At 40.3% G+C, this 26366-nt stretch overlaps 2 protein-coding genes, 1 long non-coding RNA gene and 24 other non-coding genes across 28 annotated transcripts in view; 25 read left to right on the top strand and 2 right to left on the bottom strand.

The window, feature by feature from the left end:
• Positions 1 to 26366, top strand: part of LOC149625257 (ATP-binding cassette sub-family C member 1-like) — a 175447-nt gene that overhangs the window by 76444 nt on the left and 72637 nt on the right. The gene's annotated exons all lie outside the window — the stretch shown is intronic.
• Positions 202 to 273, top strand: TRNAP-CGG (transfer RNA proline (anticodon CGG)). Its single transcript has one exon. It is a non-coding gene; the product is annotated as a tRNA-Pro (tRNA).
• TRNAP-UGG (transfer RNA proline (anticodon UGG)) lies at positions 838 to 909 on the top strand. Its single transcript has one exon. It is a non-coding gene; the product is annotated as a tRNA-Pro (tRNA).
• On the top strand, positions 1310 to 1381 carry TRNAP-CGG (transfer RNA proline (anticodon CGG)). Its single transcript has one exon. It is a non-coding gene; the product is annotated as a tRNA-Pro (tRNA).
• Positions 1946 to 2017, top strand: TRNAP-UGG (transfer RNA proline (anticodon UGG)). The gene has a single exon. It is a non-coding gene; the product is annotated as a tRNA-Pro (tRNA).
• On the top strand, positions 2739 to 2810 carry TRNAP-CGG (transfer RNA proline (anticodon CGG)). The gene has a single exon. It is a non-coding gene; the product is annotated as a tRNA-Pro (tRNA).
• On the top strand, positions 3375 to 3446 carry TRNAP-UGG (transfer RNA proline (anticodon UGG)). The gene has a single exon. It is a non-coding gene; the product is annotated as a tRNA-Pro (tRNA).
• TRNAP-CGG (transfer RNA proline (anticodon CGG)) lies at positions 4801 to 4872 on the top strand. Its single transcript has one exon. It is a non-coding gene; the product is annotated as a tRNA-Pro (tRNA).
• Positions 6489 to 6560, top strand: TRNAP-CGG (transfer RNA proline (anticodon CGG)). The gene has a single exon. It is a non-coding gene; the product is annotated as a tRNA-Pro (tRNA).
• Positions 8020 to 8091, top strand: TRNAP-CGG (transfer RNA proline (anticodon CGG)). Its single transcript has one exon. It is a non-coding gene; the product is annotated as a tRNA-Pro (tRNA).
• Positions 8180 to 8251, top strand: TRNAP-CGG (transfer RNA proline (anticodon CGG)). The gene has a single exon. It is a non-coding gene; the product is annotated as a tRNA-Pro (tRNA).
• TRNAP-CGG (transfer RNA proline (anticodon CGG)) lies at positions 8651 to 8722 on the top strand. Its single transcript has one exon. It is a non-coding gene; the product is annotated as a tRNA-Pro (tRNA).
• On the top strand, positions 8970 to 9041 carry TRNAP-CGG (transfer RNA proline (anticodon CGG)). Its single transcript has one exon. It is a non-coding gene; the product is annotated as a tRNA-Pro (tRNA).
• On the top strand, positions 9445 to 9516 carry TRNAP-UGG (transfer RNA proline (anticodon UGG)). Its single transcript has one exon. It is a non-coding gene; the product is annotated as a tRNA-Pro (tRNA).
• Positions 9760 to 9831, top strand: TRNAP-CGG (transfer RNA proline (anticodon CGG)). Its single transcript has one exon. It is a non-coding gene; the product is annotated as a tRNA-Pro (tRNA).
• On the top strand, positions 10396 to 10467 carry TRNAP-UGG (transfer RNA proline (anticodon UGG)). The gene has a single exon. It is a non-coding gene; the product is annotated as a tRNA-Pro (tRNA).
• On the top strand, positions 10874 to 10945 carry TRNAP-CGG (transfer RNA proline (anticodon CGG)). The gene has a single exon. It is a non-coding gene; the product is annotated as a tRNA-Pro (tRNA).
• Positions 11350 to 11421, top strand: TRNAP-UGG (transfer RNA proline (anticodon UGG)). The gene has a single exon. It is a non-coding gene; the product is annotated as a tRNA-Pro (tRNA).
• Positions 11665 to 11736, top strand: TRNAP-CGG (transfer RNA proline (anticodon CGG)). The gene has a single exon. It is a non-coding gene; the product is annotated as a tRNA-Pro (tRNA).
• Positions 12301 to 12372, top strand: TRNAP-UGG (transfer RNA proline (anticodon UGG)). Its single transcript has one exon. It is a non-coding gene; the product is annotated as a tRNA-Pro (tRNA).
• TRNAP-CGG (transfer RNA proline (anticodon CGG)) lies at positions 13726 to 13797 on the top strand. The gene has a single exon. It is a non-coding gene; the product is annotated as a tRNA-Pro (tRNA).
• On the top strand, positions 15257 to 15328 carry TRNAP-CGG (transfer RNA proline (anticodon CGG)). Its single transcript has one exon. It is a non-coding gene; the product is annotated as a tRNA-Pro (tRNA).
• On the top strand, positions 15737 to 15808 carry TRNAP-UGG (transfer RNA proline (anticodon UGG)). The gene has a single exon. It is a non-coding gene; the product is annotated as a tRNA-Pro (tRNA).
• On the top strand, positions 16214 to 16285 carry TRNAP-UGG (transfer RNA proline (anticodon UGG)). Its single transcript has one exon. It is a non-coding gene; the product is annotated as a tRNA-Pro (tRNA).
• TRNAP-CGG (transfer RNA proline (anticodon CGG)) lies at positions 16373 to 16444 on the top strand. The gene has a single exon. It is a non-coding gene; the product is annotated as a tRNA-Pro (tRNA).
• Positions 23032 to 24804, bottom strand: LOC149625265 (uncharacterized). The gene is made up of 3 exons (XR_016374463.1): positions 24574 to 24804; positions 24383 to 24494; positions 23032 to 23570 (listed from the first exon to the last, which is right to left on the bottom strand). It is a non-coding gene; the product is annotated as an uncharacterized LOC149625265 (long non-coding RNA).
• On the bottom strand, positions 25168 to 26314 carry LOC149625264 (uncharacterized protein F54H12.2-like). Its single transcript, XM_089852125.1, has 2 exons — positions 25340 to 26314; positions 25168 to 25281 (listed from the first exon to the last, which is right to left on the bottom strand). The coding sequence occupies exon 1, from the start codon at positions 26312 to 26314 to the stop codon at positions 25538 to 25540; it is 777 nt and encodes a 258-aa protein (XP_089708251.1). The 3' UTR covers positions 25168 to 25281; positions 25340 to 25537.

The following is a 26366-nucleotide window of genomic DNA, read 5'->3' as shown; positions in this document are numbered from 1 at the left end:
TAAAATTGTAGGCCTATGAGTCGAGCATGTTTCAGTGTCAAAATTGGTCCGTTGGTCTAGGGGTATGATACTCGCTTTGGGTGAGAGTGGTCCCGGTTTCAAATCCCGGACGGACCCGAGTTTTTGCAGAAGTAATTGACTATTTAAACACGAATAGTAAAATTGTAGGCCTATTAGATTGGCATGTTTCATTGCCATACAGGTCCGTTGGTCTAGGGGTATGATACCCGCTTCGGGTGTGAGTGGTCCCGGGTTCAAATCCCGGACGGACCCGTGTTTTTGCAGAAGTAACATAGTGACTATTTAAATTCAACTTTTGACGATGTAGTCCTAAGAGTTTAGCATGTTTCAGTGTCATACAGGTCCGTTGGTTAAGGGGTATGATACTCGCTTCGGGTGTGAGTGGTCCCGGGTTCAAATCCCGGACGGACCCGTGTTTTTGCAGAAGTAACATAGTGACTATTTAAATGCAACTGTTGAAGGTGTAGTCCTAAGAGTTCAGGTATGTTTCAGTGCTATACAAGTCCGTTGGTCTAGGGGTTTGATACTCGCTTTGGTTGCGAGTGGTCCCGGGTTCAAATCCCGGACGGACACGAGTTTTGTAGAAGTAATTTAGTGACTATTTATATGCAACTAGTTAAAATGTAGGCGTAGAGTTGAGCATGTTTCAGTGTCGTACTAGGTCCGTTGGTCTAGGAGTATGATACTCTCTTCGGGTGTGAGTGGTCCCGGGTTCAAATCCCGGACGGGCTCGAGTTTTTGCAGAAAAAATTGACTATTTAAACACAATTAGTAAAATTGTAGGCCTATGAGTTTAGCATGTTTCAGTGTCATACAGGTCCGTTGGTCTAGGGGTATGATACTCGCTTTGGGTGTGAGTGGTCCCGGGTTCAAATCCCGGACGGACCCGAGGTTTGCAGAAGTAATTTAGTGACTATTTATATGCAACTAGTTAAATTGTAGGCGTAGAGATGAGCATGTTTCAGTGTCATACTAGGTCCTTTGGTCTAGGAGTATGATACTCGCTTCGGGTGTGAGTGGTCCCGAGTTTAAATCCCAGACGGCCCTGAGTTTTTGTAGAAGTAATTGACTATTTAAACACCATTAGTAAAATTGTAGGCCTATGAGTCGAGCATGTTTCAGTGTCAAAATTGGTCCGTTGGTCTAGGGGTATGATACTCGCTTTGGGTGAGAGTGGTCCCGGTTTCAAATCCCGGACGGACCCGAGTTTTTGCAGAAGTAATTGACTATTTAAACACGAATAGTAAAATTGTAGGCCTATTAGATTGGCATGTTTCATTGCCATACAGGTCCGTTGGTCTAGGGGTATGATACCCGCTTCGGGTGTGAGTGGTCCCGGGTTCAAATCCCGGACGGACCCGTGTTTTTGCAGAAGTAACATAGTGACTATTTAAATTCAACTTTTGACGATGTAGTCCTAAGAGTTTAGCATGTTTCAGTGTCATACAGGTCCGTTGGTTAAGGGGTATGATACTCGCTTCGGGTGTGAGTGGTCCCGGGTTCAAATCCCGGACGGACCCGTGTTTTTGCAGAAGTAACATAGTGACTATTTAAATGCAACTGTTGAAGGTGTAGTCCTAAGAGTTCAGGTATGTTTCAGTGCTATACAAGTCCGTTGGTCTAGGGGTTTGATACTCGCTTTGGTTGCGAGTGGTCCCGGGTTCAAATCCCGGACGGACACGAGTTTTGTAGAAGTAATTTAGTGACTATTTATATGCAACTAGTTAAAATGTAGGCGTAGAGTTGAGCATGTTTCAGTGTCGTACTAGGTCCGTTGGTCTAGGAGTATGATACTCTCTTCGGGTGTGAGTGGTCCCGGGTTCAAATCCCGGACGGGCTCGAGTTTTTGCAGAAAAAATTGACTATTTAAACACAATTAGTAAAATTGTAGGCCTATGAGTTTAGCATGTTTCAGTGTCATACAGGTCCGTTGGTCTAGGGGTATGATACTCGCTTTGGGTGTGAGTGGTCCCGGGTTCAAATCCCGGACGGACCCGAGGTTTGCAGAAGTAATTTAGTGACTATTTATATGCAACTAGTTAAATTGTAGGCGTAGAGATGAGCATGTTTCAGTGTCATACTAGGTCCTTTGGTCTAGGAGTATGATACTCGCTTCGGGTGTGAGTGGTCCCGGGTTCAAAACCCGGACGGACCCGTGTTTTTGCAGAAGTAACATAGTGACTATTTAAATGCAACTGTTGAAGGTGTAGTCCTAAGAGTTCAGGTATGTTTCAGTGTCACACACAGTCCGTTGGTCTAGGGGTATGATACTCGCTTTGGGTGCGAGTGGTCCCGGGTTCAAATCCCGGACGTACCCGAGGTTTGCAGAAGTAATTTAGTGACTATTTATATGCAACTAGTTAAATTGTAGGCGTAGAGATGAGCATGTTTCAGTGTCATACTAGGTCCTTTGGTCTAGGAGTATGATACTCGCTTCGGGTGTGAGTGGTCCCGGGTTTAAATCCCAGACGGCCCTGAGTTTTTGTAGAAGTAATTGACTATTTAAACACCATTAGTAAAATTGTAGGCCTATGAGTCGAGCATGTTTCAGTGTCAAAATTGGTCCGTTGGTCTAGGGGTATGATACTCGCTTTGGGTGAGAGTGGTCCCGGTTTCAAATCCCGGACGGACCCGAGTTTTTGCAGAAGTAATTGACTATTTAAACACGAATAGTAAAATTGTAGGCCTATTAGATTGGCATGTTTCATTGCCATACAGGTCCGTTGGTCTAGGGGTATGATACCCGCTTCGGGTGTGAGTGGTCCCGGGTTCAAATCCCGGACGGACCCGTGTTTTTGCAGAAGTAACATAGTGACTATTTAAATTCAACTTTTGACGATGTAGTCCTAAGAGTTTAGCATGTTTCAGTGTCATACAGGTCCGTTGGTTAAGGGGTATGATACTCGCTTCGGGTGTGAGTGGTCCCGGGTTCAAATCCCGGACGGACCCGTGTTTTTGCAGAAGTAACATAGTGACTATTTAAATGCAACTGTTGAAGGTGTAGTCCTAAGAGTTCAGGTATGTTTCAGTGCTATACAAGTCCGTTGGTCTAGGGGTTTGATACTCGCTTTGGTTGCGAGTGGTCCCGGGTTCAAATCCCGGACGGACACGAGTTTTGTAGAAGTAATTTAGTGACTATTTATATGCAACTAGTTAAAATGTAGGCGTAGAGTTGAGCATGTTTCAGTGTCGTACTAGGTCCGTTGGTCTAGGAGTATGATACTCTCTTCGGGTGTGAGTGGTCCCGGGTTCAAATCCCGGACGGGCTCGAGTTTTTGCAGAAAAAATTGACTATTTAAACACAATTAGTAAAATTGTAGGCCTATGAGTTTAGCATGTTTCAGTGTCATACAGGTCCGTTGGTCTAGGGGTATGATACTCGCTTTGGGTGTGAGTGGTCCCGGGTTCAAATCCCGGACGGACCCGAGGTTTGCAGAAGTAATTTAGTGACTATTTATATGCAACTAGTTAAATTGTAGGCGTAGAGATGAGCATGTTTCAGTGTCATACTAGGACCTTTGGTCTAGGAGTATGATACTCGCTTCGGGTGTGAGTGGTCCCGGGTTCAAAACCCGGACGGACCCGTGTTTTTGCAGAAGTAACATAGTGACTATTTAAATGCAACTTTTGACGGTGTAGTCCTAAGAGTTTAGCATGTTTCAGTGTCATACAGGTCCGTTGGTCAAGGGGTATGATACTCGCTTCGGGTGTGAGTGGTCCCGGGTTCAAATCCCGGACAGACCCTCATTTTGTAGAAGTAATTTAGTGACTATTTATATGCAACTAGTTAAATTGTAGGCGTAGGGTTGAGCATGTTTCAGTGTCGTACTAGGTCCGTTGGTCTAGGAGTATGATACTCTCTTCGGGTGTGAGTGGTCCCGGGTTCAAATCCCGGACGGGCTCGAGTTTTTGCAGAAGTAATTGACTACTTAAACACAATTAGTAAAATTGTAGTCCTAAGAGTTTAGCATGTTTCAGTGTCATACAGGTCCGTTGGTCAAGGGGTATGATACTCGCTTTGGGTGCAAGTGGTCCCAGGTTCAAATTCCGGACGGACACGAGTTTTGCAGAAGTAATTTAGTGACTATTTATATGCAACTAGTTAAAATGTAGGCGTAGAGTTGAGCATGTTTCAGTGTCAAACTTGTCCCGTTGGTCTAGGGGTATGATACTCGCTTCGGGTGTGAGTGACCCCGGGTTCAAATCCCGGACGGACCCGTGTTTTTGCAGAAGTAACATAGTGACTCTTTAAATGAAACTGTTGACGGTGTAGTCCTAAGAGTTCAGGTATGTTTCAGTGCTATACAAGTCCGTTGGTCTAGGGGTTTGATACTCGCTTTGGGTGCGAGTGGTCCAGGGTTCAAATCCCGGACGGACCCGAGTTTTGCAGAAGTAATTTAGTGACTATTTATATGCATCTAGTTAAATTGTAGGCGTAGAGATGAGCATGTTTCAGTGTCATACTAGGTCCTTTGGTCTAGGAGTATCGTACTCGCTTCGGGTGTGAGTGGTCCCGGGTTTACATCCCAGACGGCCCCGAGTTTTTGAAGAAGTAATTGACTATTTAAACACCATTAGTAAAATTGTAGGCCTATGAGTCGAGCATGTTTCAGTGTCAAAATTGGTCCGTTGGTCTAGGGGTATGATACTCGCTTTGGGTGAGAGTGGTCCCGGTTTCAAATCCCGGACGGAACCGAGTTTTTGCAGAAGTAATTGACTATTTAAACACGAATAGTAAAATTGTAGGCCTATTAGATTGGCATGTTTCATTGCCATACAGGTCCGTTGGTCTAGGGGTATGATACCCGCTTCGGGTGTGAGTGGTCCCGGGTTCAAATCCCGGACGGACCCGTGTTTTTGCAGAAGTAACATAGTGACTATTTAAATTCAACTTTTGACGGTGTAGTCCTAAGAGTTTAGCATGTTTCAGTGTCATACAGGTCCGTTGGTTAAGGGGTATGATACTCGCTTCGGGTGTGAGTGGTCCCGGGTTCAAATCCCGGACGGACCCGTGTTTTTGCAGAAGTAACATAGTGACTACTTAAATGCAACTATTGACGGTGTAGTCCTAAGAGTTTAGCATGTTTCAGTGTCATACAGGTCCGTTGGTCAACGGGTATGATACTTGCTTTGGGTGCGAGTGGTCCCAGGTTCAAATTCCGGACGGACCTGAGTTTTGCAGAAGTAATTTAGTGACTATTTAAATGAAACTGTTGACGGTGTAGTCCTAAGAGTTCAGGTATGTTTCAGTGCTATACAAGTCCGTTGGTCTAGGGGTTTGATACTCGCTTTGGGTGCGAGTGGTCCCGGGTTCAAATCCCGGACGGACCCGAGTTTTGCAGAAGTAATTTAGTGACTATTTATATGCATCTAGTTAAATTGTAGGCGTAGAGATGAGCATGTTTCAGTGTCATACTAGGTCCTTTGGTCTAGGAGTATCGTACTCGCTTCGGGTGTGAGTGGTCCCGGGTTTACATCCCAGACGGCCCCGAGTTTTTGAAGAAGTAATTGACTATTTAAACACAAATAGTAAAATTGTAGGCCTATGAGTTGAGCATGTTTCAGTGTCAAACTTGGTCCGTTGGTCTAGGGGTATGGTACTCGCTTCGGGTGTGAGTGGTCCCGGGTTTAAATCCCAGACGGCCCTGAGTTTTTGTAGAAGTAAGAGACCTAAAAATAAAATAAACAAGCTGGCCATATATATACGCCCGTTAAGGGGCAGATTGAAAATGAAGCAAGCGCCATCTAGTGAACAGAAATGCAAACTCAAAGGTGACATTTTTTCATTGGCTGAAAACATTCTGACACAAAAATTCTGCCTCTGCGCATTTCTAAGCGAACCAATAAGATCACCCCTCATTCGTGAAAGCCCGGTTTAGAAACTCGTAAGGCCGTTGTAAATTTTGAATGAATTTATTTTTAGGTGTATTGACTATTTAAACACCATTAGTAAAATTGTAGGCCTATGAGTTGAGCATGTTTCGGTGTCAAACTTGGTCCGTTGGTCTAGGGGTATGATACTTGCTTTGGGTGCGAGTGGTCCCGGTTTCAAATCCCGGACGGACCCGAGGTTTGCAGAAGTAATTTAGTGACTATTTATATGCAACTAGTTAAATTGTAGGCGTAGAGATGAGCATGTTTCAGTGTCATACTAGGTCCTTTGGTCTAGGAGTATCGTACTCGCTTCGGGTGTGAGTGGTCCCGGGTTTACATCCCAGACGGCCCCGAGTTTTTGAAGAAGTAATTGACTATTTAAACACCATTAGTAAAATTGTAGGCCTATGAGTCGAGCATGTTTCAGTGTCAAAATTGGTCCGTTGGTCTAGGGGTATGATACTCGCTTTGGGTGAGAGTGGTCCCGGTTTCAAATCCCGGACGGAACCGAGTTTTTGCAGAAGTAATTGACTATTTAAACACGAATAGTAAAATTGTAGGCCTATTAGATTGGCATGTTTCATTGCCATACAGGTCCGTTGGTCTAGGGGTATGATACCCGCTTCGGGTGTGAGTGGTCCCGGGTTCAAATCCCGGACGGACCCGTGTTTTTGCAGAAGTAACATAGTGACTATTTAAATTCAACTTTTGACGGTGTAGTCCTAAGAGTTTAGCATGTTTCAGTGTCATACAGGTCCGTTGGTTAAGGGGTATGATACTCGCTTCGGGTGTGAGTGGTCCCGGGTTCAAATCCCGGACGGACCCGTGTTTTTGCAGAAGTAACATAGTGACTACTTAAATGCAACTATTGACGGTGTAGTCCTAAGAGTTTAGCATGTTTCAGTGTCATACAGGTCCGTTGGTCAACGGGTATGATACTTGCTTTGGGTGCGAGTGGTCCCAGGTTCAAATTCCGGACGGACCTGAGTTTTGCAGAAGTAATTTAGTGACTATTTAAATGAAACTGTTGACGGTGTAGTCCTAAGAGTTCAGGTATGTTTCAGTGCTATACAAGTCCGTTGGTCTAGGGGTTTGATACTCGCTTTGGGTGCGAGTGGTCCCGGGTTCAAATCCCGGACGGACCCGAGTTTTGCAGAAGTAATTTAGTGACTATTTATATGCATCTAGTTAAATTGTAGGCGTAGAGATGAGCATGTTTCAGTGTCATACTAGGTCCTTTGGTCTAGGAGTATCGTACTCGCTTCGGGTGTGAGTGGTCCCGGGTTTACATCCCAGACGGCCCCGAGTTTTTGAAGAAGTAATTGACTATTTAAACACAAATAGTAAAATTGTAGGCCTATGAGTTGAGCATGTTTCAGTGTCAAACTTGGTCCGTTGGTCTAGGGGTATGGTACTCGCTTCGGGTGTGAGTGGTCCCGGGTTTAAATCCCAGACGGCCCTGAGTTTTTGTAGAAGTAAGAGACCTAAAAATAAAATAAACAAGCTGGCCATATATATACGCCCGTTAAGGGGCAGATTGAAAATGAAGCAAGCGCCATCTAGTGAACAGAAATGCAAACTCAAAGGTGACATTTTTTCATTGGCTGAAAACATTCTGACACAAAAATTCTGCCTCTGCGCATTTCTAAGCGAACCAATAAGATCACCCCTCATTCGTGAAAGCCCGGTTTAGAAACTCGTAAGGCCGTTGTAAATTTTGAATGAATTTATTTTTAGGTGTATTGACTATTTAAACACCATTAGTAAAATTGTAGGCCTATGAGTTGAGCATGTTTCGGTGTCAAACTTGGTCCGTTGGTCTAGGGGTATGATACTTGCTTTGGGTGCGAGTGGTCCCGGTTTCAAATCCCGGACGGACCCGAGGTTTGCAGAAGTAATTTAGTGACTATTTATATGCAACTAGTTAAATTGTAGGCGTAGAGATGAGCATGTTTCAGTGTCATACTAGGTCCTTTGGTCTAGGAGTATGATACTCGCTTCGGGTGTGAGTGGTCCCGGGTTTACATCCCAGACGGCCCCGAGTTTTTGTAGAAGTAATTGACCATTTAAACACAAATAGTAAAATTGTAGGCCTATTAGTTTAGCATGTTTCATTGCCATACAGGTCCGTTGGTCTAGGGGTATGATACTCGCTTCGGGTGTGAGTGGTCCCGGGTTCAAATCCCGGACGGACCCGTGTTTTTGCAGAAGTAACATAGTGACTATTTAAATGCAACTTTTGACGGTGTAGTCCTAAGAGTTTAGCATGTTTCAGTGTCATACAGGTCCGTTGGTCAAGGGGTATGATACTCGCTTCGGGTGTGAGTGGTCCCGGGTTCAAATCCCGGACGGACCCGAATTTTGTAGAAGTAATTTAGTGACTATTTATATGCAACAAGTTAAATTGTAGGCGTAGGGTTGAGCATGTTTCAGTGTCGTACTAGGTCCGTTGGTCTAGGAGTTTGATACTCTCTTCGGGTGTGAGTGGTCCCGGGTTCAAATCCCGGACGGGCTCGAGTTTTTGCAGAAGTAATTGACTACTTAAACACAATTAGTAAAATTGTAGGCCTATGAGTCTAGCATGTTTCAGTGTCATACAGGTACGTTGGTCTAGGGGTATGATACTCGCTTTGGGTGCGAGTGGTCCCGGTTTCAAATCCCGGACGGACCCGAGTGTTTGCAGAAGTAATTAACTATTTAAACACAAATAGTAAAATTGTAGGCCTATTAGTTTAGCATGTTTCATTGCCATACAGGTCCGTTGGTCTAGGGGTATGATACTCGCTTCGGGTGTGAGTGGTCCCGGGTTCAAATCCCGGACGGACCCGTGTTTTTGCAGAAGTAAAATAGTGACTATTTAAATGCAACCATTGACGGTGTAGTCCTAAGAGTTTAGCATGTTTCAGTGTCATACAGGTCCGTTGGTCAAGGGGTATGATACTCGCTTTGGGTGCAAGTGGTCCCAGGTTCAAATTCCGGACGGACCCGAGTTTTGCAGAAGTAATTTAGTGACTATTTATATGCAACTAGTTAAAATGTAGGCGTACAGTTGAGCATGTTTCAGTGTCATACTAGGTCCGTTGGTCTAGGGGTATGATATTCGCTTCGGGTGGGAGTGGTCCCGGGTTCAAATCCCGGACGGACCCGTGTTTTGCAGAAGTAACATAGTGACTATTTAAATGCAACTGTTGACGGTGTAGTCCTAAGAGTTCAGGTATGTTTCAGTGCTATACAAGTCCGTTGGTCTAGGGGTTTGATACTCGCTTTGGTTGCGAGTGGTCCCGGGTTCAAATCCCGGACGGACACGAGTTTTGTAGAAGTAATTTAGTGACTATTTATATGCAACTAGTTAAAATGTAGGCGTAGAGTTGAGCATGTTTCAGTGTCGTACTAGGTCCGTTGGTCTAGGAGTATGATACTCTCTTCGGGTGTGAGTGGTCCCGGGTTCAAATCCCGGACGGGCTCGAGTTTTTGCAGAAAAAATTTACTATTTAAACACAATTAGTAAAATTGTAGGCCTATGAGTTTAGCATGTTTCAGTGTCATACAGGTCCGTTGGTCTAGGGGTATGATACTCGCTTTGGGTGTGAGTGGTCCCGGGTTCAAATCCCGGACGGACCCGAGGTTTGCAGAAGTAATTTAGTGACTATTTATATGCAACTAGTTAAATTGTAGGCGTAGAGATGAGCATGTTTCAGTGTCATACTAGGTCCTTTGGTCTAGGAGTATGATACTCGCTTCGGGTGTGAGTGGTCCCGGGTTTACATCCCAGACGGCCCCGAGTTTTTGTAGAAGTAATTGACTATTTAAACACGAATAGTAAAATTGTAGGCCTATTAGATTGGCATGTTTCATTGCCATACAGGTCCGTTGGTCTAGGGGTATGATACCCGCTTCGGGTGTGAGTGGTCCCGGGTTCAAATCCCGGACGGACCCGTGTTTTTGCAGAAGTAACATAGTGACTATTTAAATTCAACTTTTGACGATGTAGTCCTAAGAGTTTAGCATGTTTCAGTGTCATACAGGTCCGTTGGTTAAGGGGTATGATACTCGCTTCGGGTGTGAGTGGTCCCGGGTTCAAATCCCGGACGGACCCGTGTTTTTGCAGAAGTAACATAGTGACTATTTAAATGCAACTGTTGAAGGTGTAGTCCTAAGAGTTCAGGTATGTTTCAGTGCTATACAAGTCCGTTGGTCTAGGGGTTTGATACTCGCTTTGGTTGCGAGTGGTCCCGGGTTCAAATCCCGGACGGACACGAGTTTTGTAGAAGTAATTTAGTGACTATTTATATGCAACTAGTTAAAATGTAGGCGTAGAGTAGAGCATGTTTCAGTGTCGTACTAGGTCCGTTGGTCTAGGAGTATGATACTCTCTTCGGGTGTGAGTGGTCCCGGGTTCAAATCCCGGACGGGCTCGAGTTTTTGCAGAAAAAATTGACTATTTAAACACAATTAGTAAAATTGTAGGCCTATGAGTTTAGCATGTTTCAGTGTCATACAGGTCCGTTGGTCTAGGGGTATGATACTCGCTTTGGGTGTGAGTGGTCCCGGGTTCAAATCCCGGACGGACCCGAGGTTTGCAGAAGTAATTTAGTGACTATTTATATGCAACTAGTTAAATTGTAGGCGTAGAGATGAGCATGTTTCAGTGTCATACTAGGTCCTTTGGTCTAGGAGTATGATACTCGCTTCGGGTGTGAGTGGTCCCGGGTTCAAAACCCGGACGGACCCGTGTTTTTGCAGAAGTAACATAGTGACTATTTAAATGCAACTTTTGACGGTGTAGTCCTAAGAGTTTAGCATGTTTCAGTGTCATACAGGTCCGTTGGTCAAGGGGTATGATACTCGCTTCGGGTGTGAGTGGTCCCGGGTTCAAATCCCGGACAGACCCGAGTTTTGCAGAAGTAATTTAGTGACTATTTATATGCAACTAGTTAAAATGTAGGCGTACAGTTGAGCATGTTTCAGTGTCATACTAGGTCCGTTGGTCTAGGGGTATGATATTCGCTTCGGGTGGGAGTGGTCCCGGGTTCAAATCCCGGACGGACCCGTGTTTTTGCAGAAGTAACATAGTGACTATTTAAATGCAACTGTTGACGGTGTAGTCCTAAGAGTTCAGGTATGTTTCAGTGCTATACAAGTCCGTTGGTCTAGGGGTTTGATACTCGCTTTGGTTGCGAGTGGTCCCGGGTTCAAATCCCGGACGGACACGAGTTTTGTAGAAGTAATTTAGTGACTATTTATATGCAACTAGTTAAAATGTAGGCGTAGAGTTGAGCATGTTTCAGTGTCGAACTAGGTCCGTTGGTCTAGGAGTATGATACTCTCTTCGGGTGTGAGTGGTCCCGCGTTCAAATCCCGGACGGGCTCGAGTTTTTGCAGAAAAAATTTACTATTTAAACACAATTAGTAAAATTGTAGGCCTATGAGTTTAGCATGTTTCAGTGTCATACAGGTCCGTTGGTCTAGGGGTATGATACTCGCTTTGGGTGTGAGTGGTCCCGGGTTCAAATCCCGGACGGACCCGAGGTTTGCAGAAGTAATTTAGTGACTATTTATATGCAACTAGTTAAATTGTAGCCGTAGAGATGAGCATGTTTCAGTGTCATACTAGGTCCTTTGGTCTAGGAGTATGATACTCGCTTCGGGTGTGAGTGGTCCCGGGTTTACATCCCAGACGGCCCCGAGTTTTTGTAGAAGTAATTGACTATTTAAACACGAATAGAAAAATTGTAGGCCTATTAGATTGGCATGTTTCATTGCCATACAGGTCCGTTGGTCTAGGGGTATGATACCCGCTTCGGGTGTGAGTGGTCCCGGGTTCAAATCCCGGACGGACCCGTGTTTTTGCAGAAGTAACATAGTGACTATTTAAATTCAACTTTTGACGATGTAGTCCTAAGAGTTTAGCATGTTTCAGTGTCATACAGGTCCGTTGGTTAAGGGGTATGATACTCGCTTCGGGTGTGAGTGGTCCCGGGTTCAAATCCCGGACGGACCCGTGTTTTTGCAGAAGTAACATAGTGACTATTTAAATGCAACTGTTGAAGGTGTAGTCCTAAGAGTTCAGGTATGTTTCAGTGCTATACAAGTCCGTTGGTCTAGGGGTTTGATACTCGCTTTGGTTGCGAGTGGTCCCGGGTTCAAATCCCGGACGGACACGAGTTTTGTAGAAGTAATTTAGTGACTATTTATATGCAACTAGTTAAAATGTAGGCGTAGAGTTGAGCATGTTTCAGTGTCGTACTAGGTCCGTTGGTCTAGGAGTATGATAGTCTCTTCGGGTGTGAGTGGTCCCGGGTTCAAATCCCGGACGGGCTCGAGTTTTTGCAGAAAAAATTGACTATTTAAACACAATTAGTAAAATTGTAGGCCTATGAGTTTAGCATGTTTCAGTGTCATACAGGTCCGTTGGTCTAGGGGTATGATACTCGCTTTGGGTGTGAGTGGTCCCGGGTTCAAATCCCGGACGGACCCGAGGTTTGCAGAAGTAATTTAGTGACTATTTATATGCAACTAGTTAAATTGTAGGCGTAGAGATGAGCATGTTTCAGTGTCATACTAGGTCCTTTGGTCTAGGAGTATGATACTCGCTTCGGGTGTGAGTGGTCCCGGGTTCGAAACCCGGACGGACCCGTGTTTTTGCAGAAGTAACATAGTGACTATTTAAATGCAACTTTTGACGGTGTAGTCCTAAGAGTTTAGCATGTTTCAGTGTCATACAGGTCCGTTGGTCAAGGGGTATGATACTCGCTTCGGGTGTGAGTGGTCCCGGGTTCAAATCCCGGACAGACCCGAATTTTGTAGAAAATTTAGTGACTATTTATATGCAACTAGTTAAATTGTAGGCGTAGGGTTGAGCATGTTTCAGTGTCGTACTAGGTCCGTTGGTCTAGGAGTATGATACTCTCTTCGGGTGTGAGTGGTCCCGGGTTCAAATCCCGGACGGGCTCGAGTTTTTGCAGAAGTAATTGACTACTTAAACACAATTAGTAAAATTGTAGTCCTAAGAGTTTAGCATGTTTCAGTGTCATACAGGTCCGTTGGTCAAGGGGTATGATACTCGCTTTGGGTGCAAGTGGTCCCAGGTTCAAATTCCGGACGGACACGAGTTTTGCAGAAGTAATTTAGTGACTATTTATATGCAACTAGTTAAAATGTAGGCGTAGAGTTGAGCATGTTTCAGTGTCAAACTTGTCCCGTTGGTCTAGGGGTATGATACTCGCTTCGGGTGTGAGTGACCCCGGGTTCAAATCCCGGACGGACCCGTGTTTTTGCAGAAGTAACATAGTGACTCTTTAAATGCAACTCTTGACGGTGTAGTCCTAAGAATTCAGGTATGTTTCAGTGTCACACACAGTCCGTTGGTCTAGGGGTATGATACTCGCTTTGGGTGCGAGTGGTCCCGGGTTCAAATCCCGGACGTACCCGAGGTTTGCAGAAGTAATTTAGTGACTATTTATATGCAACTAGTTAAATTGTAGGCGTAGAGATGAGCATGTTTCAGTGTCATACTAGGTCCTTTGGTCTAGGAGTATGATACTCGCTTCGGGTGTGAGTGGTCCCGGGTTTAAATCCCAGACGGCCCTGAGTTTTTGTAGAAGTAATTGACTATTTAAACACCATTAGTAAAATTGTAGGCCTATGAGTCGAGCATGTTTCAGTGTCAAAATTGGTCCGTTGGTCTAGGGGTATGATACTCGCTTTGGGTGAGAGTGGTCCCGGTTTCAAATCCCGGACGGACCCGAGTTTTTGCAGAAGTAATTGACTATTTAAACACGAATAGTAAAATTGTAGGCCTATTAGATTGGCATGTTTCATTGCCATACAGGTCCGTTGGTCTAGGGGTATGATACCCGCTTCGGGTGTGAGTGGTCCCGGGTTCAAATCCCGGACGGACCCGTGTTTTTGCAGAAGTAACATAGTGACTATTTAAATTCAACTTTTGACGGTGTAGTCCTAAGAGTTTAGCATGTTTCAGTGTCATACAGGTCCGTTGGTTAAGGGGTATGATACTCGCTTCGGGTGTGAGTGGTCCCGGGTTCAAATCCCGGACGGACCCGTGTTTTTGCAGAAGTAACATAGTGACTACTTAAATGCAACTATTGACGGTGTAGTCCTAAGAGTTTAGCATGTTTCAGTGTCATACAGGTCCGTTGGTCAACGGGTATGATACTTGCTTTGGGTGCGAGTGGTCCCAGGTTCAAATTCCGGACGGACCTGAGTTTTGCAGAAGTAATTTAGTGACTATTTAAATGAAACTGTTGACGGGTTAGTCCTAAGAGTTCAGGTATGTTTCAGTGCTATACAAGTCCGTTGGTCTAGGGGTTTGATACTCGCTTTGGGTGCGAGTGGTCCCGGGTTCAAATCCCGGACGGACCTGAGTTTTGCAGAAGTAATTTAGTGACTATTTATATGCATCTAGTTAAATTGTAGGCGTAGAGATGAGCATGTTTCAGTGTCATACTAGGTCCTTTGGTCTAGGAGTATCGTACTCGCTTCGGGTGTGAGTGGTCCCGGGTTTACATCCCAGACGGCCCCGAGTTTTTGAAGAAGTAATTGACTATTTAAACACAAATAGTAAAATTGTAGGCCTATGAGTTGAGCATGTTTCAGTGTCAAACTTGGTCCGTTGGTCTAGGGGTATGGTACTCGCTTCGGGTGTGAGTGGTCCCGGGTTTAAATCCCAGACGGCCCTGAGTTTTTGTAGAAGTAAGAGACCTAAAAATAAAATAAACAAGCTGGCCATATATATACGCCCGTTAAGGGGCAGATTGAAAATGAAGCAAGCGCCATCTAGTGAACAGAAATGCAAACTCAAAGGTGACATTTTTTCATTGGCTGAAAACATTCTGACACAAAAATTCTGCCTCTGCGCATTTCTAAGCGAACCAATAAGATCACCCCTCATTCGTGAAAGCCCGGTTTAGAAACTCGTAGGGCCGTTGTAAATTTTGAATGAATTTATTTTTAGGTGTATTGACTATTTAAACACCATTAGTAAAATTGTAGGCCTATGAGTTGAGCATGTTTCAGTGTCAAACTTGGTCCGTTGGTCTAGGGGTATGATACTTGCTTTGGGTGCGAGTGGTCCCGGTTTCAAATCCCGGACGGACCCGAGGTTTGCAGAAGTAATTTAGTGACTATTTATATGCAACTAGTTAAATTGTAGGCGTAGAGATGAGCATGTTTCAGTGTCATACTAGGTCCTTTAGTCTAGGAGTATGATACTCGCTTCGGGTGTGAGTGGTCCCGGGTTTAAATCCCAGACGGACCCAAGTTTTTGCAGAAGTAATTGACTATTTAAACACGAATAGTAAAATTGTAGGCCTATTAGTTTAGCATGTTTCATTGCCATACAGGTCCGTTGGTCTAGGGGTATGATACTCGCTTCGGGTGTGAGTGGTCCCGGGTTCAAATCCCGGACCGACCCGTGTTTTTGCAGAAGTAACATAGTGTCTACTTAAATGCAACTATTGACGGTGTAGTCCTAAGAGTTTAGCATGTTTCAGTGTCATAAAGGTCCGTTGGTCAAGGGGTATGATACTCGTTTTGGGTGCGAGTGGTCCCAGGTTCAAATTCCGGACGGACCCGAGTTTTGCAGAAGTAATTTAGTGACTATTTATATGCAACTAGTTAAAATGTAGGCGTAGAGTTCAGCATGTTTCAGTGTCATACTAGGTCCGTTGGTCTAGGGGTATGATACTCGCTTCGGGTGTGAGTTTCCCTGGGTTCAAATCCCGGACGGACCCGTGTTTTTGCAGAAGTAACATAGTGACTATTTAAATGCAACTGTTGACGGTGTAGTCCTAATAGTTCAGGTATGTTTCAGTGTCATACAGGTCCGTTGGTCTAGGGGTATGATACTCGCTTTGGGTGTGAGTGGTCCCGGGTTCAAATCCCGGACGGACCCGAGGTTTGCAGAAGTAATTTAGTGACTATTTATATGCAACTAGTTAAATTGTAGGCGTAGAGATGAGCATGTTTCAGTGTCATACTAGGTCCTTTGGTCTAGGAGTATGATACTCGCTTCGGGTGTGAGTGGTCCCGGGTTTAAATCCCAGACGGACCCGAGTTTTTGCAGAAGTAATTGACTATTTAAACACAAATAGTAAAATTGTAGGCCTATGAGTTTAGCATGTTTCAGTGTCAAACTTGTCCCGTTGGTCTAGGGGTATGATACTCGCTTCGGGTGTGAGTGGCCCCGGTTTCAAATCCCGGACGGGCCCGTGTTTTTGCAGAAGTAACATAGTGACTATTTAAATGCAACTGTTGACGGTGTAGTCCTAAGAGTTAAGGTATGTTTCAGTGTCACACAAGTCCGTTGGTCTAGGGGTATGATACTCGCTTTGGGTGCGAGTGGTCCCGGGTTCAAATCCCGGACGGACCCGAGTTTTGCAGAAGCAATTTAGTGACTATTTATATGCATCTAGTTAAATTGTAGGCGTAAAGATGAGCATGTTTCAGTGTCATACTAGGTCCGTTGGTCTAGGGGTATGATATTCGCTTCGGGTGGGAGTGGTCCCGGGTTCAAATCCCGGACGGACCCGTGTTTTTGCAGAAGTAACATAGTGACTATTTAAATGCAACTGTTGACGGTGTAGTCCTAAGAGTTCAGGTATGTTTCAGTGCTATACAAGTCCGTTGGTCTAGGGGTTTGATACTCACTTTGGTTGCGACTGGTCCCGGGTTCAAATCCCGGACGGACCCGAGTTTTGTAGAAGTAATTTAGTGACTATTTATATGCAACTAGTTAAAATGTAGGCGTAGAGTTGAGCATGTTTCAGTGTCGTACTAGGTCCGTTGGTCTAGGAGTATGATACTCGCTTCGGGTGTGAGTGGTCCCGGGTTTACATCCCAGACGGCCCCGAGTTTTTGAAGAAGTAATTGACTATTTAAACACAAATAGCAAAATTGTAGGCCTATGAGTTGAGCATGTTTCAGTGTCAAACTTGGTCCGTTGGTCTAGGGGTATGGTACTCGCTTCGGGTGTGAGTGGTCCCGGGTTTAAATCCCAGACGGCCCTGAGTTTATGTAGAAGTAAGAGACCTAAAAATAAAATAAACAAGCTGGCCATATATATATACGCCCGTTAAGGAGCAGATTGAAAATGAAGCAAGCGCCATCTAGTGAACAGAAATGCAAACTCAAAGGTGACATTTTTTCATTAGCTACTAGCTTCTCTCCTCTTTGCGTTATGCACATAGAGAGTGAAAAAATGGGTTTAAGGCGTTTTTATGGCATTGCGAAAAAGGAGTAGAGGAATCAACTACAGGTGTTTGCTTTAAACTATTGCTTTGCTCGATGCTACCCTTCTTTCACATAGTAGGGAAGATTACCCCATTATACAGAGAAAATAAGGACACAAATTATATGGCATTACTCCGTGTTGTTTCCAATGTGCTAAGGTTGTATAACAACCAACAATGATCTTAAGCGACACATGCACTGTAAAATTACGAAGAGTGCCACATAAACTTGAGAAAGGCCAACTTATTTCAATGCTCGAGAAATACAGTAACCACGACACTATAAATTACCATTTCTAGATTAGCATTAATTTTTTCTTTTTCCCTAAATCGTACAAATCAACACAATCACAAATAAATCCTTACAGTAACCAATTTCAGAATTTCGTTTGCCAAAAAACTAAATCCATCATCTTACTGGTCTATTGTAGGTGTTCACTATGTCTATGGAATTTTGAAGGGTACGTCATCGCGACTAATCAAATACCAGTGAGAAAATGCTTTCTATACATGTATATGTATACGAAAACTGGTTCTGAAGTCGTAAAACTGGTGGGTCAGGGACAATATTTAGTAATAAGGGACTATCAAACAATGCAAAATTCTACATTTCAAGTAAAAGTTTAAAATCATTCTACACTTCAACAAACTATTATAAGATACGTTTGAGAACTCTTTTTAGTACCCGAGCTCTATACTGAAGTTCAAATCGGCTCTCGCGCCACGATTTTTGAACTTTCAAAGCTGTAAATTTTACTAGTCACCTTTTTGACCGTGTTACCCATGCAATCGCGTGCACCGTTTTTATTATAATATAATTAATAACTGGTTATCAACGCATTACTCCATTGGTTATAACATAACTAGACGGAGTAAAAACTCTTAATAGTATAGCAAAGTTAAGGGGGTTCCATTTACGCCTTTAATCTTAGCCTATTAAAACTCTTAACCCCATTGTCCTATTCCCCGGGAAATACATATACATATATAAATTTGACCTTAGTACAAAGCTTCGTTTCTTTAAAGGCTCGTTTTCAATCAAACAAAAAGTTTACGCTTTTTGCTCACGATTAAGGTAGCAAAAAAGCGTTATTTTCAATCAGCGCGCTACCAGACCAAAAAACAGACTACAGAACTACTAACCGTTTTCAAACTGGTCGCGCAAAGCTTTTAAAGCGTGCGGTTACCGATATCACGTGATAGTGGACGGGTACCAAGACAGTTTTGCCCTTAAAACTATAAACAAGGATGTCGGTTCCTCGAAAAGACGTGGTATTTTAAACCTCAGTTCCATAGGTTAGGTTTATGTCTCGCCAACTTTTAACAGCGCCACCTTTTCCAGGTGCCCCTCTTTCTATCCGTAGCATTTCTTTTACTCTTTTTGTTGCCATTTTCAAAAATAGCATAATTGTTACTAGTTATTTGTCTAAAATATAACACTAAAAATCTTCGAGTCGAATGGTCGACGACACACTCAGAGGCGTGAAAAACGGAAAATATTTATTGGACACTAAACTGACGTCAAGAGATTATATACCTCCATCGCGCTTGAAATCAAAAAATTTAGCAAATATCTACGGAGGATAGATATCAGCTTGAACAAACATTCAAGCAAAAGTGGCGTCAAAAAAAGCTTAAAGCTTCAGCCCAAGCGCGATTGAAAACTGTTTATTATTTTCCTGTTGCGTGTTGCCTTGATTTTTCAAGTAAAAGCTTGCGCTTTTCATAAAAAAAATTGATTGAAAACGGGGCTTTACTCTTTCGCTTTGAAAGATTCAACTCAGAGGTTTCTCTCTATTTTTTTTCCACCCACTAAGAAAGACATTCCGCCTCCTTATCAGTCACGGCTAGGAGGATATAGGGTTGAGGGAATCTTCGACTGCCCGTTTTCCCATTGAAACGCGCTTACAGATTATCGGCCGTGGTTTCGCCCGTTTTCACTCGTTCTGGGAGATTCTTTATCGCGTAAATAGTTCCGCTTACATCGTCATCGAGCTTCGTCTGTTCGTTTGTTTTAATTTTTGGCAAACGCTTAATGCGTCGCGCTGAAATTTTTAGTGCTTTAACGGTACATTTATCATGAATTTATTTATTTTTTAATAATAGTAAATTATGGTTCTCAGATAAAACTGAATTAAAGAGAACGGATTCCTTCCCTACACCTAAACCTCTACTGGATAAGTGTTTAAGATGGATTAACGCCTTTGGGGGAGTCGAATTAACGCCCGATAAAATTTTAAAAAAATCACTGCATGTGCGGTGAACACGTACAATAGGCGGCATTGCTTCTAAGGCCTAACCTAGCATGAAGTCCCCGCTAATTTTTGAATTGGGATTTGCGTGGTCACGTGATGAGCGTAACCCAGGTAGCTAGGTGCGCGTGCACGAATCTCCCATCACCTTTATATCCTCCTTGGTCACGGTTTCAATAAATTGCAAGTAAAGTTTGATAATAAAAAACTGGACGGACAAACGAGAATTATAAACAAAAAACCAAAATATGTTTTTTTTGCATGTCGTTTTTGAATCGCTTATTTTTTTACAACAAGAGGTGTTTTTTATATACTAAAATGTTTAAACTTCAATGGCTAATATAAATTCTTTGAAAGGAAAGAGATACAAATAAGAAGATAGTGCTGTTTTCCGCTTAAGATGCCCTCCATTTTTTGTCTAACAATTTATTTTCAGACAACTTACAAATACTTGCTTTGCCAAGTCCAGAGTCCAACTTATTTCTTGTTATTTTACAATTTATTGAGAAAAAGCTTTTAAATCTATTTATGCCATTTTCACTATCGATTTTGATGATTTCAGTTATTTGACTGATATGCTGATTTGGAACCAATTTGAATGACTTGAGAGCGATTTTCACGGTTTTACGATGATTTCGACTCGATTTATGTGATTTGAAGGTTTTAAATGATTTGTACGATTTTAATGGCTGGTGACTTAACGAGGATTTGAATGATTTGTCAGGGACTTAAATGATTTGTCGACGATTTGAATGATTTGTAGGGGATTTGTATGATTTGAATAATTTGTCGGGGATTTGATTGATTTGTTGAAGATTTAAATTATTTGGTGAGATTTGAATGATTTGGTGAGATTTGAATAATTTACTGAGATTTGAAAGATTTGCTAGTGATTTGAACGATTTGCTAGTGATTTGAACGATCTGCTAGTGATTTGAACGATTTGCTAGTGATTTGAACGATTTGCTAGTGATTTGAACGATTTGCTAGTGATTTGAACGATTTGCTAGTGATTTGAACGATTTGCTAGTGATTCGGCATTGATTTGATAGTGATTTGATGATTTCTTGATTTGACTGTTTGTATAGTGATTTGACAGATTTACGATTGATTTCACTGATTTATATAGTGATTTGAATGATTTACTAGTGATTTCACTGATTTATATAGTGATTTGAATGATTTACTAGTGATTTCACTGATTTATATAGTGATTTGAATGATTTACTAGTGATTTCACTGATTTATATAGTGATTTGAATGATTTACTAGTGATTTCACTGATTTATATAGTGATTTGAATGATTTACTAGTGATTTCACTGATTTATATAGTGATTTGAATGATTTACTAGTGATTTCACTGATTTATATAGTGATTTGAATGATTTACTAGTGATTTCACTGATTTATATAGTGATTTGAATGATTTACTAGTGATTTCACTGATTTTTGCAGCGATTTGAACGATTTGATTGATTTCATAGCGATTTTAGTGATTTGTTAGATTTGGGAAGTGATTTATGTGATTTGAATGATTTTTAAACCTAGGTGTACGAGATTTGAAGGAGCGACGGCCCCCTCGCATTTTCTAATATAACTTTGCATTACCAATATTTCTTAAAGAGAGGGTGAAGTGTATAATAAAGTGTGTTTTTATAAATTCTTCTATTAGTTATAAGACCAATCTGCATAGTGAAACGTCCAAGCAATAATACCGAATGAAGAAACTGTTTAAAGGTTTAAAACGAAAATACTAAAATTAAAATATTTTCTTAAATAGTGATTTTTTTTAAATAAGTTCAATGAGTCTTGCTTTTAGAGTTCATTGTAATATTTTAATATCTGTTAAAAACAACGATGAACAAACTGAAACCCTTGAAATGAAACCAGTGATATGAATCCAACTAAAATTATGTAGTCATTGGCTTATCCATTGTTGAACGCTTCTTCATTATTTGTCCCCGGTATTGTGTTGGAATCTTGAATAGCATAGTAAGAAAAAAAGTTAAACTTAAAAAAATATCAAAATAAAAAAATCGCAAAATAAGAATTATTAAAAAAATCGCAAAATAAGAATTATTAAAAAAATAAATATGTTAAAAAATATATATGTTAAAATTAAAAGTAAAAATGCTTCTTCAGACGCTTACAAAGATAAGGTTGCTAAAAATGAAAATAAACACTATAGTATGCATTTAGAACATAATTGTTATGAATGTAGGTATTACATACTTCTTCTGGGGACTTAGTCGGAATTTTAAATAGCGCAAGAGGACTTCAAATCAGCAAGATCACAAGATATTCCATAATATTACTAAAAGATTCCCCAATTCAAAAATAAGAAAATATCATAAAATTTAAAGGAAAAAAGCTTATTAACACGTTCACCAAAAACGTTGCTAATAAACAAAAACACTTTAATAAATAAATAAAACATAAAAGTTATGGAAAAAATTTAGATTATAAACACTCTAGGTTTTACATAATTCTTAAGAGACTTATTTCGGAAATTTGAATAGCATGAGAGGACTTCAAAATCATTTCCAAGGGCTAATCATGGCTCATAATATTGGTAAAAGATTCCGTAATTCCTAAGGGTAAAATGTTTTAAAAAATTCTACCGGGTAAAAAACGCTTAATAACAAGGTTACAAGGAAATGGTTGCTAAAATTGAAAAGAAACCTTGAAGTATGCAATTAAAAAATCATAGTTATGAAAATAAATTTGATTATAATTACGGCAAGTTTTACATATTTCATCCGGGGACTAGTAAAAGGAAATAAAAATCATTTCCAAGATCTCAAGAGATTCCACGATATGCGTAATGGATTCTGAAATTTCAAGATATATGAAGTTCAAAAACATTAGTTAAAACTATAAAACGAAAAAAAAAGATTTCTTATTTACAATACAGATCATAATCTTAACAGGATTTACTTACTTCTTCTGGGGACTTGTGTCGGAATTTCGAATAAGGTAAGAGGACTTGAAAATCTTTTTTTGAGCTAAACATATTCCATAATACTGGTAATAGATACCGCAATCCAACACATAAAATCCTTCATAAATTGAAAATTTGATAGCCTTTAAAGTGTAAAAGATGCTTATAATGAAGATTATGATAATGTTCATAAAAGTGAAAATAAACACTTCAATGTGCAATTAGAAGAACGAAGTTATGAAAAACACTTCATTATAGCCACTGTGTGTTTTACAAACTTCCTGTGGGGACTTGTTTCGCAGTTATGAATAAGGGATTCCATAATATTAGTAATATATTCCACAAATAAGTTAAACTTGAAAGTGAACAAAAAATTCTTATTATCCACATGAAGTGGTTATAATTTAATTTTTGTTCATTTGTTGTTTCTAATTCGTAGCTCAGAAGTTTGTTTTCATTTTAAATAATCTCTACATTTTATATACCTATTTGGTATAAAATACTTTGTATTAACCTTAAAATAAATTTTGTATCGTAAAATAAATTTACATGTGCAGAATCCTATTCAACTATTGCGAAAATTCGGATGGTCTTTCAATATTTTACTTGTCCTCTTATGCTATTCCAACATAATGCGGTAAAATACTACAAATGTTTTTATCCAAATTCAGTTTATTATTACGTCTCTGAGTAAAAAGGTTTTTGAGCAGAATCTGTTTTAACTTTTACAGATGTTTAATAAATATTTCGCTAGTCCTATGATATACTATGTTCCGATATTTTTCCCTTAGCTTAGCCTGTCGACTCATTCTTAGAGGAACGTAATGCCATTACAAACTGTTGTAACCCAACACCCCAAAATTGGTGGCTTTTGGTTAGGTAACACTTGAGCATCATTCCGATGTTTTTTATTGACCCTTTTGGTTTGATTGCTCTGGGGTGAATAAAACGAGCTGAATGTTTGCTTAATATGAAAAAGGGTGCAAAAATTTCAAACTTGAAAACTACACGTGTTTAGGCTTAAAAATCGAACAAACCTTTATATCTTTGTTAAAAATTAAGTTAGAAAGTTGAATTAAACGATTTAACTTTACCTTTATTCAACTCTTATAAATATTATTTATTAAATTATTATAAAACTGAAAGCAATTTTTACATCACTTAATTATTGAACTTCACAATCTACATCACCACTATCATGGAGGAGTTTTTTTTGTTGGTGGCGGAAGAACTAGTGGAAGAAAAAAGTTGGAAACCATTTAACTAATTAAATATTAATTAAATAAAAAATAGACAACAGGGAGCACAGCCAAAAATTTAAATTCCTTATAGGTAAAATAGGAATGCTTTTATTTCAGGAATTATAGGATTTTATAGGAGGAAAAACGTGTTTTTCATACGAAAAATAGGATTTTTTTTATTACAGGAATTGTAGGATTTTATTGGAGAAAAAACGTGTTTTTATAGGAAAAATAGGACTTTTTTATTTCAGGTATTATAGGATTTTATAGGAGAAAAAAACGTGTTTTCTATAGGAAAAATAGGATTTTTTATTTCAGGTATTATAGGAGAAAAAAACGTGTTTTCCATAGGAAAAATAGGATTTTTTATTTCAGGTATTATAGGATTTTAAAGGAGAAAAAATGTGCGTTTTTATAGGAAAAATAGGACTTTTTATTTCAGGAATTATAGGATTTTAAAGGAGAAAGAAACGTGTTTTTATAGGAAAAATAGGACTTTTTTATTTCAGGAATTATAGGATTTTAAAGGAGAAAAAAAAACTTGTTTTTTATAGGAAAAATAGGACTTTTTTATTTCAGGAATTATAGGATTTTATAGGAGAAAAAAATTACGTGTTTTTATAGGAAAATATAGGACTAAAAACACGCTAATACATAATACTATTTTGGCTTAAACTATGCAGAAAAACCTAAAGTAAAATAACAAATTGGATTTTACTTTTAAAATTCAGAGGAACTTAAATGGGACAAGCTCAAAACAAAAATATAGGATTTTATAGGAATTATAGGACTTAAAACTTACAACATTTTCGAGTTTTTCTCCTCAACTGTGGCAGTTGACGTCTCCAATTTATCCAAAATTTCCAACAACTTGTTTGTCAAATCAGTCACTGATTTTTCCAAATTTTCCAAACCTGGAAAATTAATTAAAATTAAATCAAAATAAAAATAAAAACGTAGCAACATTTAGAGAGTAGAGATGAAGACACTTACTTTCAGATTTCTCACTATTTTCCTTCATTAAAACCGGTTTTCTTGTGAGAGGGATCTTTGAGCAAGAAATTTGTAATAAATTAAATTTTTACAAGACCTTTAAAACCTATTTTTAAATTCCCTGACTACCCAAAGACCTTTAAAACCTATTTTTCAAATTCCCTGACTACGCAAAAACTTTTAAAACCCATTTTTAAATTCCCTGACTACCCAAAGACTTTTAAGACCCATTTCTTAAATTCCCTGACTACCCAAAGACCTCTAAGACCCATTTTTAAATTCCCTGACTACCCAAAGACTTTTAAGACCCATTTCTTAAATTCCCTGACTACCCAAAGACCTCTAAGACCCATTTTAAAATTCCCTGACTATCCAAAGACCTCTAAGACCCATTTTAAAATTCCCTGACTATCCAAAGACCTCTAAGACCCATTTATTAAATTCCCTGACTATCCAAAGACCTCTAAGACCCATTTATTAAATTCCCTGACTATCCAAAGACCTCTAAGACCCATTTATTAAATTCCCTGACTATCCAAAGACCTCAAGACCCATTTATTAAATTCCCTGACTATCCAAAGACCTCAAAAAAATCCGCCGCATGTCCGACTGGAATTTCCTTGAAGTTGTTTAGAATTAAAAGTTACGGTAACGCTGTTTCTTTCTACAAAATCGTTGAATTGAAACATGTCCGGCGGGTTTCCGAAACTATCGAAGAACTCGGTATTTTTGTTACTAGAAGAGTAAATAACAGTCCAATGCTCACCTTCAGTTTCTGAAGAGCCAGTATTTACAATATACAGTGAAGGGAAAAACTTTACTTTCTCGGGTAGCAGGTCGGCTGCAAAAACACCTCGAAACAGATCTTTGGTGAATTTATCCCTTTGCATAACTTCAGTTAATTGCGTAGTGTTCATAGTTTTTTTAATTGTAATCGTAAATAACTGTTCCATTCTTATCAATCTCAACCAAATTTTTGAAACTCAGAGTAATATAAAACTGTGATAGTCTTGGGCAAGTCCTTGGCGAATTTTAATTCCAATCTCAAGTTACCATTCCTTATCAATTGAAATTGAGAAGTTGAACTACTGAGGTCGGCACTTAAATCAAAAGCAAATATGCAATTCCCATTGGGGAATTCCTCCCGTGAAATGTAGTTTCCCTCGTCCAATAACCATTGAGAGGTTTGAGTAAAAAGATTAGTATAAGATCTCATATATTGACCACCAGAAAAGTTTGGGGTAAGAGCTTTATGTGGAACGCTAGCTCCGTCAAGGTACAAGGCGATATGATTTAAATCATAAGGTTGAAAATTGAAGGGTGACTTTCCGTAATCACCCAAATATGCATTTTGATCTACAAGAGCGAAAAGAACTTTTTTGGGTAGTTGACCCATGAATAAATTATCTCTAACACATATTTTTGTACCACTGTTAATTGAGAATGAGTTACATTCCGTGCGAATAATCGGGTATTTCATGGTTGCCAGTTCCAAACATTTAGCGTGGGCGATTAACACTTCCGATGGTAATTTTACTTTACGAACGTACAGGGATGCTAACTCGTAAACCACTTTCCATTTAACTGCACCGTCTGCATGCACGCAAAATTCGTTTGGACTTTTAACAAACTTGAAATTGATATCCGTTAAATTTGGGAAGTATCGAGGTTGTTGACAAAGGTCCAAGTGTACAGTTCCTACCATATCTATTGTTCCTACGGGGGTACCAAGCTCACTCATGTTAATTTCAATTGACTGGAAAGTATTGCAGGCGGTAGTGCGGTCTAGGGAA

This window comes from Phalangium opilio, unplaced genomic scaffold (assembly GCF_054372755.1).
Source record: "Phalangium opilio isolate 3A_F unplaced genomic scaffold, DU_Popi_V2 ptg000105l_1, whole genome shotgun sequence".
In the NCBI taxonomy this organism is placed as follows: Eukaryota; Metazoa; Arthropoda; class Arachnida; order Opiliones; family Phalangiidae; genus Phalangium; species Phalangium opilio.
The sequence above is the reverse complement of the archived record's forward strand: the minus strand, read 5'-3'. Positions and strand labels throughout refer to the sequence as shown.

Coding starts and splice junctions, on each gene's coding strand:
- LOC149625264 (XM_089852125.1), bottom strand. CDS start 26,314: ATGAGTGAGCTTGGTACCCCCGTAGGAACAATAGATATGGTAGGAACT.